The following is a 16,975-nucleotide window of genomic DNA, read 5'->3' as shown; positions in this document are numbered from 1 at the left end:
TTTTTTTTTTTTTTTTTTTTTTTTTTTTTTTTTTTTTTTTTTTTTTTTTTTTTTTTTTTTTTTTTTTTTTTTATAGGAACTTTAATCGGTTATTTTACTTACTGTAGATTATAGTGAGTTGGAGCAAAAAGAAGTCCAAACTAGTTGAGCCAAGCACATGTTGACTGGAGGGAGCGAGTCGAAGCTCGAGCCACGACGGAGATGGTGGCTAGATTGAGTCCCATGTGTTAAGAGTTGGCTTAGATTGGCACGTGGGTCATAAATTTGGCACGGATCGCATTGGCTGGAGTGACGTCTAGGATATGTTCATGGGCTTCTACATATGGGATGAGTCGTCGGGTCACGTGAGATGCTGGATGTCAAAGTCATGCTTGTCTAAAGCGTTTTGTCCATGGACGTATGTCCGTTTCAAACCCCTTTTACTTGCTTTCTTGTGTAGTTAGATTTTTAATATTCCTATCATGTCAATACGATGGTGTATGACCGTTTACCAAAATCATGTCTACACTCACTACGGCTAAATGTCCTAAAGTTCTATGCTATCAAGCATGTGGTTGTTACTTTATTTGCTTTTACTCTGTAACATTACTTTCTTTAAAACTATTTCCAACCCATTTCTTCGCTCAAATTTTATAAAATATTTTCTACCAAACACAAGAAATAACATAGNTTCTAAACCATTTCCCCATTTGGAAGGAAGGAAAAAAAAAGAAGAAATAAAATGTTGTTGGTTTATCATAACATAACGAATACAACTTAGATGCAAAAATCTAAAAAAATGTTAAAACCGTGGATTAATATTTAAAAATACTCAATAAGTGACTCCACTGTTGAGGACAGAAAATGTAATCACATGCAACATGGTTCATGATGAGATCTAATTTTCGTAACTATTCATCGAGTGTATTTTCTTTTTTATAGTAGGGTTGGATGCATAGTATTTTTTTTTACACATGGCTCACGTACACATGCATGGACCCACTAGGCATGACTATGAGCTATTATATACTCATTTCGTCGAGAACCAACGAAAAGAAAGGAGTGCATATCATATCATATCATGGTGTACATGTTTGCATAAAACATACTGAGAAAGTATCTCGTGCTTAAAATACAACATGCATGAGATCCCATATTTTTAAATCGTTGTACATAGGTATCATGCACATCATACTTCTGTATTTTTATGACATAACCTTCATATGAGACATACATATGCATGCATGACATATCATTCATTCTTCGCAGACATGACTCATCATGTGTCTTATAGAGGATAATGTGAACATGGTATTTAACATACATGGATAAACATACTAGAAGGATGTACACCACATAAATTTCATAAACATAACATAATACAAGAAATAACATATAGATAAGTTACATAATATGTGTTGTTCATAGAACATACAATTTACCTGACCTAGTCTGAAGACATTCTAACAGTAAGCAGATGTCACTAAATTTTGTTAGCTGTTACTAGCCTAATTCAGATCGTCATGGTTCGATTCCACTTATGATGTTCCATAACATTAAACTTAGAACATACTTGAAGAACTAACTTCACCTAACTCTTCTAATTAATCCAAAACAACTCTAAATATTAAATTGACAAAACGAAACCTTACTAACCTCAAATACTTCCTGGCTAAAATAGTAGAACAGAATAAAATAGAGTCGTCTAAGTTGTCAAAGTTGTGGTAGAAATGAGCCACTGAAGACATAGCCAAGTCGGTTGCAAGGGGGGCTTGACTTGTCCAAGCCGTATGTATACCATTTTCAGAGTGCAGCTTGGGTCGAGCCACATGTGGGCCAGTGCTTGGGGTAAGCCACCTCCGAGCCTCCTCCAAGCTACATGTGAGTCGATGCTTGGGATAAGCAGCCTTCGAGCCACACATGAGCTGACGCCTTCGAGTGGGTTAGACCGTGTGCTAAGCCGTAGAAAATAAAAGAATAAACACCTCTTAAGACAATTAAGCCACACATGAGCTGACGTCTTGGAGTGGCTTAGACCGTGTGCTAAGCCGTAGAAAATAAAAGAATAAACACCTCTCAAGACAATTGAAGGATGGTTGGAATCTAAATCTCAAAGTAATAAAGAGTAACAAATGTTAGAATCTTTACGAACAAATCTCACTTTCAACGTTGATCGTGAAATGTAAAGATCGAAATGAGATTTTTTAAGGGAACAATGAGGAAGGAGTGAGATAGAATGGAGGAGATGGTCGAGTGTTAACTCTTAAAAGAATTACATATCTATTGAATGAATTCAATCTCATTCTTGTTCCTTATTTGGTTAAGTCCCTAAAATGGTAGACGTATAAATTGGCTACAAACTCATTCTTACTCAGAGTTTACTCATTCTTGATCTCAAGATTAAGATCTCAAGATTAAGATCAAGTCGCGTATGATCGTAAATTCAGGTCACTTGTGGACCAAAGTCTATGAATTTCTAAAATTTCAAGCATTTTGGTAAGAAAAATGTTACATAAATAGTCTACCTGTGTCGATATCCCAATTATTGAACTCATCTTTGTTCCTAAAGCATAATAACCACACACAGTGAATGGTTTCAGGTAAGCTTGTGAATGGTTTTCATGTCAACAACTTCATTGAGAGTTCCTTTCTGAAGATGATCCCACCATTTATACAAGAAGCTGTTCACAACTAGCCTGAACCAAGGTGAGAGCTTCAGTCCACCCTCTCCAGAATCTGCTTTCCTCACCAGTTCTTTCAACTGTTCCTGGTTCACATATTTGATATCCGCCACTTCGTCTGGGTTTGGATTCACATGGACATTCCGAACAACGAATAGGAGATAATCGACTGCAAGCAACAAGATATATGGCAACGGTCGAATTATCAGGATACACAAAAAGGTTAAACTGTTTACATATGTTCTTAACAGCCTCTACCATCTACGGATCAGGAATTCGTAGAAAACCCGACAAGTGAAGAACTATTATAGGAGTTTGAATGTAGATCCTTTTTTAATGCCATATTCGTCACTAAACTCGACTCAAAACTTAAAAGCTTAAACTGATAGGCTGAACGACACGAACTCAATTCAAGAGTCTAAATATAGTGCAATAACTAGTCCTCTGATCATCTAATCAAGGCAGGGATCAAACTAAAAGACTTCCAGAATCAAGCAGACGACATGTCAATAAATTTTCAGAGAACAGATGAATTCAAAACGATAGCAATAGAGTTGGAATATTTACGCTCATGCTCTCCCCATTTTCCATCAGATGGAGCCTTATAGAGAATGCGACCAATGGATGTGAATTGATCGACTGGTACGTCTTCAGCAGCAATGCCAAGTTCATCAAAAAGTTTTCTCTGTGCAGCATTCCTTACTCCTACAGTTCATCCATCAACCAATAAGGAAAGAAAAATTACAAATATAAACAAGGGATATATACCTAATACACAAGCAATTATACAAAAGAACATAAAAGGAAATCCAACACTTCTCCTCAAGCTGGTTTGTAGATATCCTCCATAGTCAGCTTGTTGATAAGTCGAATTGTCGTTTTGACAGATTTAGTTCACATATTGAGTCGTTTGTTCTGTCGTCGGAAGATAAGATATGCATATTACATCATCAATCTTCCCTTTTATGAAATGCTTGTCAACTTCATTTGCTTTGTCCTATCTTGTAGGACAGGATTATGTGTTATGGCGACGTCACAATAGACCCGAATAGGTGTTTTTTTAGACAATTTCAATTCATTAAGTATTGTGATAATCCATATCATTCACAAATTTCATACGCTAAGGCTCTAAATTTTACTTCGGCACTACTTCTGACCACTACATTTCGTTCTCTATTATGCCATGTAACTAAATTTCCTCCAACAGAACAAACTATAACCAAAAGTAGATCTTCTATCCATAATGCTTTCAGCCCCATCTACATCAGTAAACACTTCAACTTGAAAATTATCATGGTTCTAAAATAATATACCTTTGCCTAAAGTTCCTTCCAGATATCTCAAAATTCTATCCACTGCTTCATAATGAATCGGTTTAAGTGAATGCATGAATTGTCTTTGGCCTAGCCTAGTCACAAGCTTTTGGTATATGTCTTTGGCCTTTAATTCTTGCATGACATTTGGTTCGATAGGAGTTCTTAGCAAACTCCATCCCTAAAAAGTATTTCAAGGTCCCCCAAGATTCTTATTTGAAACTCACTTGCAAATTTGTTCTTAAAATCGACTTATCCATCTTCATCATTACTTGTGATAATATCATCAACATAGACAATTAATATAACAATTCTATTATGACTATTTGACAATTCTGCTTATGAGATAAGGTTCAAGTACTTTTCCTAATAGCAATAGGAACATCAAGATAAAAAAAAATAATAGGAAAGGCATTTTGAACATCCGAAAGATTAGGAAGAACGTTAGAGGGACTAATAGACCTTCGTTCCTTTGATCGACTGCTCTTCTAGTATAAAACTTTAATTGAGGAATTTGACCTAGAGTCATTTTGTAGTATTATTCCTCCTAAATGAGAAGTTTATATACTTGATATCAAAGGACTAAGGATAGACCAGTCGAGATGAATGACATAAGGAAGGGTTCAAATAGATCCCATGAATTATCTTCTATATTTGATTCTCCCTCGAAAAAGAATTTTAGGTCAAATATGGTTGGTTTTCTAAAAAACACACGTCCATGCTCATATAAAACCCTTTTGTCTAAGGATCAAAGCATCTATACACCTTTTGATTAGAAGCATAACCCAAAAATATGCATTTAGTAGCCCTGTGATTAAGTTTTGATCGTAAAAAAACTAGTATGTGAACAGAATGTGTACGACCATTTGGAAAATCAGTCTCGAGGCATTCAAGAGATGCACTAAAACTTAATACTTAAACAGGAATTTATCAGATAAGTAGCGGTGAGTATAGCTTTCTCCCATAAATGCTTAGGAACATGCATAGAAAAAACTATGGCATGTGCAACCTCTCGTAAATGCCTATTTTTTTTTATAATCAATCCCATTTTGTTGATAGGTAAATCAACAAGTAGATTGATGTAAAAAATCATTAAGTACCCGTTGAAATACTAAGTTCTATTGTGTCAGTGTGTAAAATGTTGATTGTTATTTGAAATTGGATTTCAATCAGATTATAGAAATATTTTTTAACCTCACACTTTTACCACTGAGTCAAAACTTAAGGACCCCAAACATCACTATGAATTAACTATAACGGTTTGGAATGAAATGGAGCAATTAGCATTTTTAAATGAATTGGTAAATAAACGTTTTAAGGTAGAAACTTGAGTCACAACAATGACATAAAAATCACCTTAGTTAGGAGAAAAAAAAAAAAACCAAATTTCTTTTTTTCACCAAACCTGACTAACCAATCAAATACTGAATCGAATCAGATCTTGAACCGATCTGAATTAGATCTCAAATTGAACCAACCAAGTTTGAACCAGACCAAACCAGACAATAAAGACCTCCGCAGATAACCAAATGGTCGCAAACACGAACACTTGAACCAATGTTGAATGCAAATCAATCACAAACCAGAAGTTGAAAGCAGTGGCAGAAGACACAGACAGTGATGGTGGCAGAGAGACACGACGACGACAAACTAGGGTTGTGAGGAATCCTCAGTGATGATCCAACGAAATTGCAACAACTATGACAAGGACCATGGCGAACAACAAAGATGAGCGACGGAGACCCAAACACCTCTAGCGAAGACCATATACGAAGTGTTGACTAAGTCGATAATGGGTTATGATTGAAGACGAACACGAAGGTCCCTAGTTATGGTCGGAATGTGACGATAGAAGCATATGGGTCAAGGAAAATTAAACCAATGGCAATAGAAGTAGGACGCACCAGTCAAGAATGGCAACCAGGGTTCCAAAGGTGGTGACTATGGTTCCATTAAATGGTGAGGGTTTTAAAGGCAGCTAGGAGTTACATATGCTCTGATACCATCTTAAATTTAGGAAGAAGAATAATATTATTGTATTTCTTCTTACTCATCTAAAACAAATACAAGGTACTCTTATATAGAAGAAAGACCATCAACCAATAAGGAAAGAAAGATTACAAATATAAATAAGGAATACATGCATAGCATAAAAGGAAATCCAACACATACCAAGTGCATCCTCCTCAATAAGCTCTGATTCTCTGTACAATGGATGGCTGCAGCAGGTGTTCGTCCAAACAAGAGGGAATGTTACTTTTGTCGCAGAACGTTGCTAACAAAAAAAGAAAAAAAAAATGTTTGTTACAGCATATATTATATGTATGCCAGTGTAAATGCATTAGATTTAGGGATTTATCAGTCCTTTTCCCTTTTGGTTCATGGCTTTCATGCATGCCTAAGTGTCTATAAGAAATATAAGAAATACTAAAACAGTATTATATCATAGGTTATTACAACATCATTTTGAATTCTCTGTGGTTGTTGCGAATTTCTTTCAAGTGATGCTATGGTTTGAAATTTAGGCCATCACTTCGAGGTGGCCTTTTGTCAACACCACCAACCCAGGTAGAGCTAAAGAGAGATAAGTTTCATTGGCTGTTTGCTTGAATAAGCCGCACATGTCACACATGAGGATAAGTGGTCCATCGCCACTTCCATGTGCAGACGCATGAGAGCACGCGGGAATTCATTTTGAGTTCCATTGCTCATTCTCGCCTGGTCTAATGTCATGCGTTCTATTTGTGTATTTGGTATAGTAGGCAGAAGCTGTTCAAGTGTCAAGAAAAGAGCCAGCTTTTATCTTCCTTTAGTACGTTTTTTAATTCTTCCTTTTGGGGAAGGAAACAAAATGAAGATGGTTTTAGAATGAGTTAATTAATGGTTGGAGATGGTCTAAGAAATCGGAAGAGAACATGCAACCCCATGCTGGAAGTATACAGATTAAGATCCAAATTATTGTAACTACATACCTGAAGAAGCAACTCAAATTTATTGTTAAATAAGAAGACACTGAAGGCTCTATGGAGTGCTTTGTTTGACTCAATATTATCCATCAAGTGACCTGCAAATTATAAGACCAAAAAGAAATCAAGATGATCAGAATAAAAGTTTGAACAACAAGAAGAAACACAAGGAGAAATAGGTGCTTTGCAATGCCTCATCGATATTTTAAGTTGAAATCCTACAAATTCATAGCTTAATTAGGGGAAAAGGAGGAGAAGCGAGGTGGAAATACAAGGGGTACAGAACATTTACATCCACGTCCATTTGAAAAAAAAAAGTATAACATATTATATGTTCAAAATACAAAAATAATGAGTAAATCGATAAACAAACCCTTTTTGCCTCGCTGGGTTCGAGGTTTAAAAGTCTGCTTACAGATACACAACACAATAAATACACAACACAATAAATAAAACGAGGGTTACCCAGGCAGTGCTTATGCTTATATTTAAAATTTATGACTAATGTTCACAAGTTTTGAGAGGAAGACTTGTTACTTACAATTATATTTAGAATCGTGACCAACAATATTATCACTTTCATCCACCAAAATGCATCTGCAAGGTTTCAATTAAAGAGAATTCATCAATTTCTGGCATGATTACGCCATTAATCAATCAGAGCATAATGATAGAAGTCTCTAAAGAAAGAAGAAAAGTAAAAAGAAAACGAGGCGAATAAAATTGAGCTTGGAAGTCAATCTTGAAATGAAAATCACTAGGCAGAAAGAGTAAGTTCATATGCAAAGATAAATTAACTAATCCTAAATGAATAGTGATATAGAAAGTTTCAATATATAGGACTGTAGGTAAATCTGGGGTATCTAGATTTTGGTATCTCATATGGCCACCATGGTTCACAATAAGGTGCATTTGAATTCTTGTCCATGTGACTAACAAATGGTCATCTACCTAAGCTCATGCACCATTAACTCAAGCTTAACTTCACCAATATGGAATTTGCTGATAAACACAGAGAACGCTTAATTTAATTCAATGGGGGTTCCAGCAAAGCCCTCTAGCTTGATTAATTTCAAAGATTTAACCAATAGCCACACTTAAATGGGTGGATTCTTAGAGTAGAGTAGCAAGTAGCAATTTCTTACTCCTGGCCTGCCAAATATTTAGACATTCACAACCATCCATGAACAATGAACTTCTGCATTCATAAAACTCTCAAACTAGACAAAGCTTTATACGGCTAGAAAACAGAATCCTCAGCAATTTAACAAAACAATCGAACTCCTTCCAGAAGGCAAACAACAATAAGAAGACAAAGATCAGCATCCATGGTAGAAACGGAAATCAAAAGAACTCAAGCAAACAAAAAGAATTCAAAATTAAGACGAAACAAAAGAAACCCAGAACAGAAATCGGGAAGGGAAGGGGAATTAAGAAGAAACGCACTCGTCATCGAACATAAGGCGCCGCTGGACGGCATCCATGGAAGCATCAGCAGCGGAATCCATGGTGGTGTTGGTGGAGAGAGAGCAGCGGGAGACCCTAGCGAAGAGGGGGCGAGGGGAGGAAACAGAAGAAGCGAAACGACATTTGGAAGAGAAGGAAATGGGAGGGGGGAAAGAGAGAGGGGTTTTGAGGAGGTGAGAGGTTATTAGAAACATTGGGGAATTGGGGAATCCACCATTTGAGGATCAAATGACCTGCAAATCGCCTTTTGAAGAAGATCGGAGGTGGTGTGAACAACGGCCCCGCTGTCTCACGTCGCGACTCACCAATTTGTAAATTTCTCAATTCAANGCTCAAGCAAAACTATGAGAGCTTATGTTCAAAGTGGAGAGTCGTATTCATCTAATATGGTATCAGAGTCATGTCCTCAAATGTAAAGTCGTGTTCATCTAACATGGTATCAGAGTCATGTCCTCAAATGTAAAGTCGTGTTCATCTAACATGGTATCAGAGTCATGCCCTCAAATGTAAAGGACTCTAGAACTCCAAAAGAAAAGGAGTCGAGCCTCGATTAAGAAGAGGCGTACTTTGCTCGAGAGGAGGTGTTGGATGAAAGTCCCACAATTTTTTTCTTTGGGTCCAAAATTACATGACGTAATGACAATTTGTCTTTTTCATTGTACTAGTTTTGTTTAATGTAGAAATCTTTTGCTTTATTTGATTTTATATTTAAATAAATGCTAAAACTAATTATATCTTCGCAATAATGGTTAAACTAGAGAACATTCAAGAGTTGTGTCGATAGAAGAAGGTTGTCACCAAGTGTTAGACTTTTTTTTATAGTTTGTTTCGTATGTCATGCATCGATTAGTGGGCTTGATGGGAATATGGATAAATATTTACATGTTGTAGATGAAGATTGAGACGAAATTATAACTTGCATTAGATTTAAATTTGAATTTGGTTTTAGTATACGTTCCCGGGAAGCACATACACAAAAGAAATTTAGATGATATGTTTGTCTTAAAGCAAAATATATACGTTCTTGCTCCACACTTAACTTTTGATATGTTCATCCCACTGCTAATTCAAGGAGAGAGGATTGACCCGCAATAATACCTATGGCTTCTCCCAATTCGACCAGGTCCTCGTGAGTAGGACTTCGTCCATAACATAATCGGCAGATCCAAGATGTACTCCTACAAGTAAAGGGAGTCCGAATAGATATCGGTTGTGTTTGAAAGGTTATGAATCGATTGATAATGCATCGACAACCTCTCATTTATGTTTGAAGATCTATTCAATTTTCGAATGAGTTGTCTCGAAATCTAAGACTAAGAGTTATTCCTCTTCTAGCTACTCTTGATTTGAATCCGTTCAATAAGTTAGCCTATTTTGTGATTATTTGCAAAAAATTTGTAAAATCCAACCGCTATAGCATGAACTACGATTATAATGATAGTTAAAGTTTAAAACAAAACAATTCATGACGGCTTCAACGTTGCTATGCATAAGATTTGCACATGCATTAAGTTCACGAGCATGTCGTCGTTTTTGCAACTTATAATGATGGTTAATCGTTATCGTTTACTAAAATTTGGATTAAACGCTCTTAAATCCATGATTCATGTTGGAAATTAATTCTGATCCCTATGATTCACGCGTACTTCGATATTAAGTGAGACAGATACAAAAAGGTGACACTGTAGAATTAAATCCGTTCAAAATAGCTCAAACCATCGATCTTTCAAATGATACTCGACGCATCTATCTTCCAAGCTAGAGTCGATATTGAAATATTGTTGACAAAGTACATTAGAATTTACAACCTCCTACATAAAAATGGTTGAAGGTGGTTTTTACATGGTGGCCCTGAACTTTGACTTTTTACTCTTCAGGTCTTCGAGTTTGCTTTATTTAAAAACGACCCCCAGAAGCAGATAATAACATAGAATTATTGGGAAGGCAATCAACATTCCAACAACCACCCTAACACAAACAACAAAACAAAGTAAAACAATGAGATCTTATGCTCAAAGTGGACAATATCATACAATTGTGGATAGTCGTGTCTAATATGGTATGTCAATAGAATGCTCAAATGTCGAACAAATGACTCAAAATGAAAAAGCAGTCGAGGCTCCTCAAAGGCATAGTAAAAAATGATTAAGACTCCAAAAGAGAAAAGAGTCGAGCCTCGATTAAGGGGAGACGTACTTTGTTCAAGGGGAGGTGTGGGATGAAAGTCCCACATCGACTAATTTAAGGAATGATCATGGGTTTATAATTAAGGTCGGCTAATTTAGAGAATGATCATAGGTTTATCTCTATTGGTATGAGGACTTTTGGGGAAACACAAAGTAAGCTCATGAGAACTTATGCTCAAGGTAGACAATATCATACCATTATGGAGAGTCGTATTTGTCTAACAAACCATACCCTATAATACTTTTAAGTAATATAATGCATTTAAATGAAAAATTCTACCAAATATAGGAATATTCTTTTTAATGAAGAGAATACTTACGAAGTACTCATTACGTTTGGGTAAACATTGTATTGCTTAGCAAATACAAATGAAACAACTCCTTGAGGAAAAGCAGCCTGAACAAAAAAAAAAAATAATAATAATAATAATAATATATATATATATATATATATATATATATATATATATAATAAATCAATCAATTATAAATAATAAATATTATAATTAGGTAAAAGTTTAGAGAGTAAAATAGAACCTGAATCACAGCGGTATGCAATACAATCCCACGAAGACCGACTAGCTTAGATGTGGTGGCACTGAGCATAGGACTGATGAGAAACCGAACGAGCATGGCAATGGCAACCTCGGACATGGAACAATCGATGATGGTAGGCTGTGCAGCCATGAAAATGCCCAAGCTGAACATGGCCAGCGCCTGGCCTGTGTCTGCAAACGTTAATACACATCTTTGCAGCACTGTTGGCATTTTTATGCCTTCCCTGCATTGCATTTATATTCATGCCCATTTTAAAACCAACAAATTTAGGGTTTGTTGATTTGATTTTACGTAATGAAAATAAAGGGAAAAAGGAATATACTTGAATGATATGAGAGACCAAATGATGCCGATTAAGCTGGAATAAGTTATGGGATCTCGTGTGATCTTCTTTCCCAACCTATAAGCTATAAGCTTTGTCATTCCACTCCTTCCTGCCCAATTAAACATAAATTGTATGGTAAGCCCTTTCCGGGGTAGACACGATTTATGAAATGGTAGCCTTTTAGGTGCCCAATTAAACATAAATGGTAAACCATTTATGAAATTGACAACCAATTATATTTTTTATAGTACATTTTGGGCATTATAGCCCTTTCACGTGTAGACATGATTTTGTTGAACGGTCATCCACCCTCATACTGATCCAAGAATCTCATACTGACCCAAGAATGGTAAAGGGGTTTGGAACGGGCATGCAACCATAGACAAGACATCCAAAGAGGACAAACATCAACTCTCGCAGAACCGAGCTTTACAAATGAATCTCGAAGGGGTGGAGGAGACACGTTTTAAAAACTTTAAAAAAGAAGCTTAAAAGAGAAAGTCCAAAAAAGACAAAAAAAAGAAGCTTCAAAGAGAAAGTCCAAAAAAGACAAAAAAGAAGCTTCAAAGAGAAAGTCCAAAAAAGACAATATTTGCTGGTGGATGAGCTTGGGGCATTACAAATGATATAGCAGGGTTTTACAAATGAATCTCGAAGGGGTGGAGGAGACTTTTGTTTTAAAAACCTTGGAAAAGAAGCTTGAAAGAGAAAGTCCAAAAAAGGACGCTGAGCCCGGAGGGAGTGGACACGAGTCAGCAAGGACGCTGAGCTCGGAGAGAGTGGATTGTGAGATTGAGGAGAACAAAACATTTTTTTATTAAAATGTGAAAACCTCCCGACCTAATAGGAGACAAATTGTGAGATCTTAGGTTGGAGAGAAGAGTAAAGCGTTTTTATAAGGGCGTGCGTGAAAACGGAAGCACTAGGGTTTAAGGCAATAGGGGAAAAGCCCATATTAATTACCTGCGGAAGACGAGGTATCCTCCGATGGGAGATCAACTTCCTTCTCAGGCTCCAAAATCAGCCCTACATGTCCAGAACCACCACCGCCCTCAGCCGGACGTATCTCTTTCGGCGGAGATCCTCCATTACCATTACCTTCAGAGACAATTTCACCGTCGCGATCAACAGATACAACATTCGCCTCTGTTTTCTCCGGAAAAATCTGCTTCAATCCGCTCATATCCACCAAACCACACTCTCCGCCAGGCCTCCGACCCTTCGCCACTGACAAATTCAATCTCTCCGCCTCGACAAATATCCTCGCAGCTCTATACTCGAACAGAACAATCAACACATTGATCCAAATCGCGTTCTGAAAAATCAGAGTCTGAATCATGAAACTAACAGATTCTTGGCCGTACATCGCCGTCGTCATCGGAAGGCCGATGATGAGTGTATTCGGAAGCGAGGACAGAGAGAACACAGTGATCATCCATTCGAGAGAGGCGTTTTTGCAGAGGATTTTCCAGAGGAACAGAGCGGCGAGGGAGATGAGCTTCTGAAGCGAATCCGCCGCGAAGAGTCTGAGATTGATGGCGAGGAGGTTGTTAGATGAGATTACTTTGAAGGCGAGGAATGGAATGGCTAGGGTTCTGACGAAGCGGTTGATTCCGGCTGATTGCTCGGCAGTGAAGAGTTTGAGCCACCGGACAGTAATGTAGGCGATTGCTAGCGGAAAGTACATTGGGATGATTGCGAAGAGTATCTCGACAACGTCCTTGCCGGTGATCATGGCGACGACGGCGATTTGTTAGAGATGATAATGGTGAAATTTACAGAGCTAGTAAGAGAGAAGGGTAGCATTTGTGTGTGAGTCTAGTTTGTGCTTGACAGTTGTATATTTATAGGCTCCCAAATTGCATGCGCTCCGCCCATCCCGCCCTTTCTTTGAATTTTGTTGTAACAAATTTTTGTCATTTGAATTGCATTTTTAGTGCAATTTTTTTTTTCTTATATTTAAAAATTATATTATCATTTTTTTTAAAAATAAAAATTATACGTTAAAATATTTCTTCGAAATAATTAATAATACACCGACAAAATTACTGAACAATAACTCGATCAATTTTTCATTGAGAATCTCCGCTCAATACCCGCAAAAATAAATAAAATAGGTGACAGAGATAAGGACGGAAAAAGCTTCTCCGTCCTTTACAAACATTAACTAACTTTAAAACACCTTTGGTAAACCGTAAAATAGTTAAGACTTTTAAAATTTTATCGTAAAATTTAAAATTAATAATTTTATTAATTAAACTGATTGATTTAGTAGTTAATATGGGTAGAGATTAAATTGATTTATTTATAAAAATTTAGAGTTCACCCTGTAAAGTTGTGAGATCATGTATGGGGGTTGACGACGCCTGCCCAGTGTCCGAAGGTCAAGGAAGTTGGTGACCTGGTGACAGGGGAGCCGGTGACCGAAGCCCTGGTGAACGGCGACCGTAACTATAACGGTTCTAAGGTAGCAAAATTCCTTGTCGGATAAGTTTCGCACGACCACTTTGGATTTTAATTTTGGTTTGAAATGATTTTAATTAATTAGTTTATTTGTTAATTAAGTAAAATATTTTAAAATTTTGTTATTCAAATAATGTAAATTTTAAAAACAATATTTTTATGATTTAAATGTATTCAATTTTAAAATTTTAAAATCTTAAATTATATTAGGACAAAAATAAAAACTTTAATAAAAAAATGTATTATAAATTATGTGAAATTGTATATAATAAAAAATAATATAGTATAAATTATATGATATTTTATATACAATTTTTATCATTAAACATGTTAAAAAATTAATTAATGATGATTTATAGTTTACAAATGTATTATAAAACACATTTTTTACTTTAGAATATAAATGCATATTTTAAAATATGAAATATAATTCTATTTTAATAAATCCCTTATTTTCCAATTAATGTGAATGACGTGACATATTTTGTTATTTTCCTTTTTATAATTTTTGTATTTTAGTGATTTATTTATTTCAAAATTGTGTCAGGTATTAATATTAAAGAAAATTAATTAATTATATAAAACTCTTTCGCAATTAATACAAATAATTATTTATTTTATTATAAATTATTTTTTTACTGCGTTACTTCTAACCTAATTAATTTTGCTCATCTTTATTGGATCAAACACGCTAGTAATATTTATATGCGTGAAATGAAGACTAAAGTGAAAACTTTAGTGTAATTACACTTTGACTATTTGGTAATTTTAAACCATTCAATTATATTCATTTAACGACCTCGTGCATGTTGTATATTCATAAGCATAGAGCTACCTCTCTTAGAGATGATGAGTGTGGACGCACATAGTATGATGATGAGAGGGTGTTCATGAGGTGCATGACACTAGGGGTTTCGTTGACCTCGGGACGTTGCTACAGATTAGTGACCAGAGAGAGTTCAGGGGTGTGTGAGCCCACCTGGGAACGCACACTCGCACGTGTAGGTCGTGTGTAGAGAAGTACTACACATCCATAGTTGTTCGAGACTAGAGACTGTTAGATAAAACCTTTGTTTTTTCTTATTTAGATTCACACGTTTACATTAATTCTCCGTTTGACCATTTTGACAAACACGTCGAATGGATTAGCGAATTCTCAGACGGGCAATTTTGTGGCACAGATTCAGTTGGCCACTCTCCCCCATTTTTAGTATAGGTTATATTTAAATAGGAAATCTGTTCAGAAGATTTCACAAACTGATTTTTTTTTTCAACAACCTCCTGTCGACAATTTCCTCCCACCGAAAAGAAAGGATTTCCCTGGATTATCGAAATCCAACAACTGGTATGTCAAGTTGAAGCCATCGGTGTATATCATTGCGGAGGAGCCATCCTATCAACAATCAAGTTGAATAGATCAAGTGGTTAGAGTGTCGACCTAACAACACACAGGTCTCAAGTTTGGGTAGAAGAAAATGCAAAGTGCGAAAATAAACACATCGTGGGGTCCATCTCGAGTAGGCTCACTCACTCCTCCACGCCGACGCCGTGATGACGGGTGTTGAGGTGTCGTTGAGCGAGTGATCAGGGAAACAAAGACTGCCCCGTCGTTCAGTATTATCCGATATTGACAAGGTCCAATTATAACGAGTGGACCTTGTTGATGCGCGTCAACCTACAGGCGCAAGGGTTATGGCACGCTGTCGAGCCAGAGGAAGGAGAAACGATTGAGTATCGGGAGGATCGTCGGCTGGCATCTCTCTCCACCAAGCGCACCGCGCAATCGGCCTAGGAAGGAATTAAATCTCGTCGGGTCGGTGTACAGCGAGTGCGGGAATCCAACATTGAGCAGCTGTGGAAGGAGCTCTCGGAGATTCGCTTTAAGGACGGCGAATCCGTCGATGATTTTTCAATGCAAATCACGGGGCTCGCCAACAGCATCACCACACTCGGTGGCAGCATCAGCGAGACAGAAATCGTGAAGAAGATGTTGCAGGTCGTCCCCGATCACCTCGAGCAAGTCGCGATTTCAATCGAGACATTACTTGACGTGAACGACCTAACGGTGGAAGAGGTGACCGGAAGACTGCGTAACGTCGAGCAGCGGAAGAAAAATACCATTTCAGCTGTCGACAAAGAGGGTCGTCTACTCCTCACTAAGGAGGAATGGCTTGCACGCCTAAAGCTCCGTGACGACACCGGCGAGAGCAATGGGCCCTCCAGCTGCAAAGGGCGGTAAGAAGCCGTGGAAATCTTGCCGGCGCATGCACGGGAAAGAGGCGGATCAAAAGAAGGAGGAGTCGACTGATGACGGGCCAATCCAGTGCACGTACTGTGGGAAGAGAGGTCACCTGAGCAAGAATTGCTGGAGCAAGCTCAAGAACAAGGAGACGGCCGAAAAGGCCCATGTGGCTCAATCCGAGGAGGATGAGCCGACCCTTTTCATGGTGACTGCATCAGTCCTACCTGACGTCAAACCCGAGGAAGAGCTCCCCAAATCCACAGAGGTAATCGACGACGGCATAACTGCTCCGGTGAGCGACGAACCCGAGGAAGCCCTTTTCATGGTGACTGCATCAGTCCTACCTGACGTCAAACCCGAGGAAGAGCTCCCCAAATCCACAGAGGTAATCGACGACGGCATAACTGCTCCGGTGAGCGACGAACCCGAGGAAGCCCTTTTCATGGTGACTGCATCAGTCCTACCTGACGTCAAACCCGAGGAAGAGCTCCCCAAATCCACAGAGGTAATCGACGACGGCATAACTGCTCCGGTGAGCGACGAACCCGAGGAAGCCCTTTTCATGGTGACTGCATCAGTCCTACCTGACGTCAAACCCGAGGAAGAGCTCCCCAAATCCACAGAGGTAATCGACGACGGCATAACTGCTCCGGTGAACGTCGAACCCGAGGAAGAACTCCAACTGTGCATAACAAATGCACCTGGGGAGCCAATTCGACTAAAGGAGGAGCGAGTGCTCGCTCAAATCGGTGAAAGAGGCGAGCAGCAAGAGCACCGGCGATGGGTCCTCGACAC

At 37.8% G+C, this 16,975-nt stretch overlaps 2 protein-coding genes across 2 annotated transcripts; both read right to left on the bottom strand.

The window, feature by feature from the left end:
- Positions 1-2,396: 2,396 nt before the first annotated feature.
- On the bottom strand, positions 2,397-8,710 carry LOC111805754 (isopentenyl-diphosphate Delta-isomerase I-like). Its single transcript, XM_023690973.1, has 6 exons — positions 8,386-8,710; positions 7,481-7,536; positions 6,946-7,037; positions 6,146-6,248; positions 3,228-3,365; positions 2,397-2,829 (listed from the first exon to the last, which is right to left on the bottom strand). Exons 1-6 carry the CDS (start codon positions 8,598-8,600, stop codon positions 2,576-2,578), a joined length of 858 nt encoding a protein of 285 aa, XP_023546741.1. The 5' UTR covers positions 8,601-8,710; the 3' UTR covers positions 2,397-2,575.
- A 1,369-nt stretch (positions 8,711-10,079) lies between these two features.
- On the bottom strand, positions 10,080-13,284 carry LOC111805753 (probable auxin efflux carrier component 1d). The gene is made up of 5 exons (XM_023690972.1): positions 12,439-13,284; positions 11,473-11,584; positions 11,130-11,373; positions 10,913-10,989; positions 10,080-10,374 (listed from the first exon to the last, which is right to left on the bottom strand). The coding sequence occupies exons 1-5, from the start codon at positions 13,208-13,210 to the stop codon at positions 10,299-10,301; spliced, it is 1,281 nt and encodes a 426-aa protein (XP_023546740.1). The 5' UTR covers positions 13,211-13,284; the 3' UTR covers positions 10,080-10,298.
- Positions 13,285-16,975: the final 3,691 nt, after the last annotated feature.

This window comes from Cucurbita pepo, chromosome LG11, assembly GCF_002806865.2.
Source record: "Cucurbita pepo subsp. pepo cultivar mu-cu-16 chromosome LG11, ASM280686v2, whole genome shotgun sequence".
In the NCBI taxonomy this organism is placed as follows: domain Eukaryota; kingdom Viridiplantae; phylum Streptophyta; class Magnoliopsida; order Cucurbitales; family Cucurbitaceae; genus Cucurbita; species Cucurbita pepo.
This window is presented reverse-complemented; position numbering and strand designations above follow the sequence as displayed.

Excerpts from the sequence above, each read along its gene's own strand:
- LOC111805754 (XM_023690973.1), bottom strand. The coding sequence starts at position 8,600 with ATGTTTCTAATAACCTCTCACCTCCTCAAAACCCCTCTCTCTTTCCCC. Across the intron at positions 7,537-8,385 it reads CGCCTTATGTTCGATGACGA|ATGCATTTTGGTGGATGAAA; the intron begins GTGCGTTTCTTC and ends GAAACCTTGCAG. Across the intron at positions 7,038-7,480 it reads TCACGATTCTAAATATAATT|GTCACTTGATGGATAATATT; the intron begins GTAAGTAACAAG and ends TATAATTTGCAG.
- LOC111805753 (XM_023690972.1), bottom strand. The coding sequence starts at position 13,210 with ATGATCACCGGCAAGGACGTTGTCGAGATACTCTTCGCAATCATCCCA. Across the intron at positions 11,585-12,438 it reads GGATACCTCGTCTTCCGCAG|GAAGGAGTGGAATGACAAAG; the intron begins GTAATTAATATG and ends TTAATTGGGCAG. Across the intron at positions 10,375-10,912 it reads CCAAACGTAATGAGTACTTC|GGTGGTTGTTGGAATGTTGA; the intron begins GTAAGTATTCTC and ends TGTTTGTGTTAG.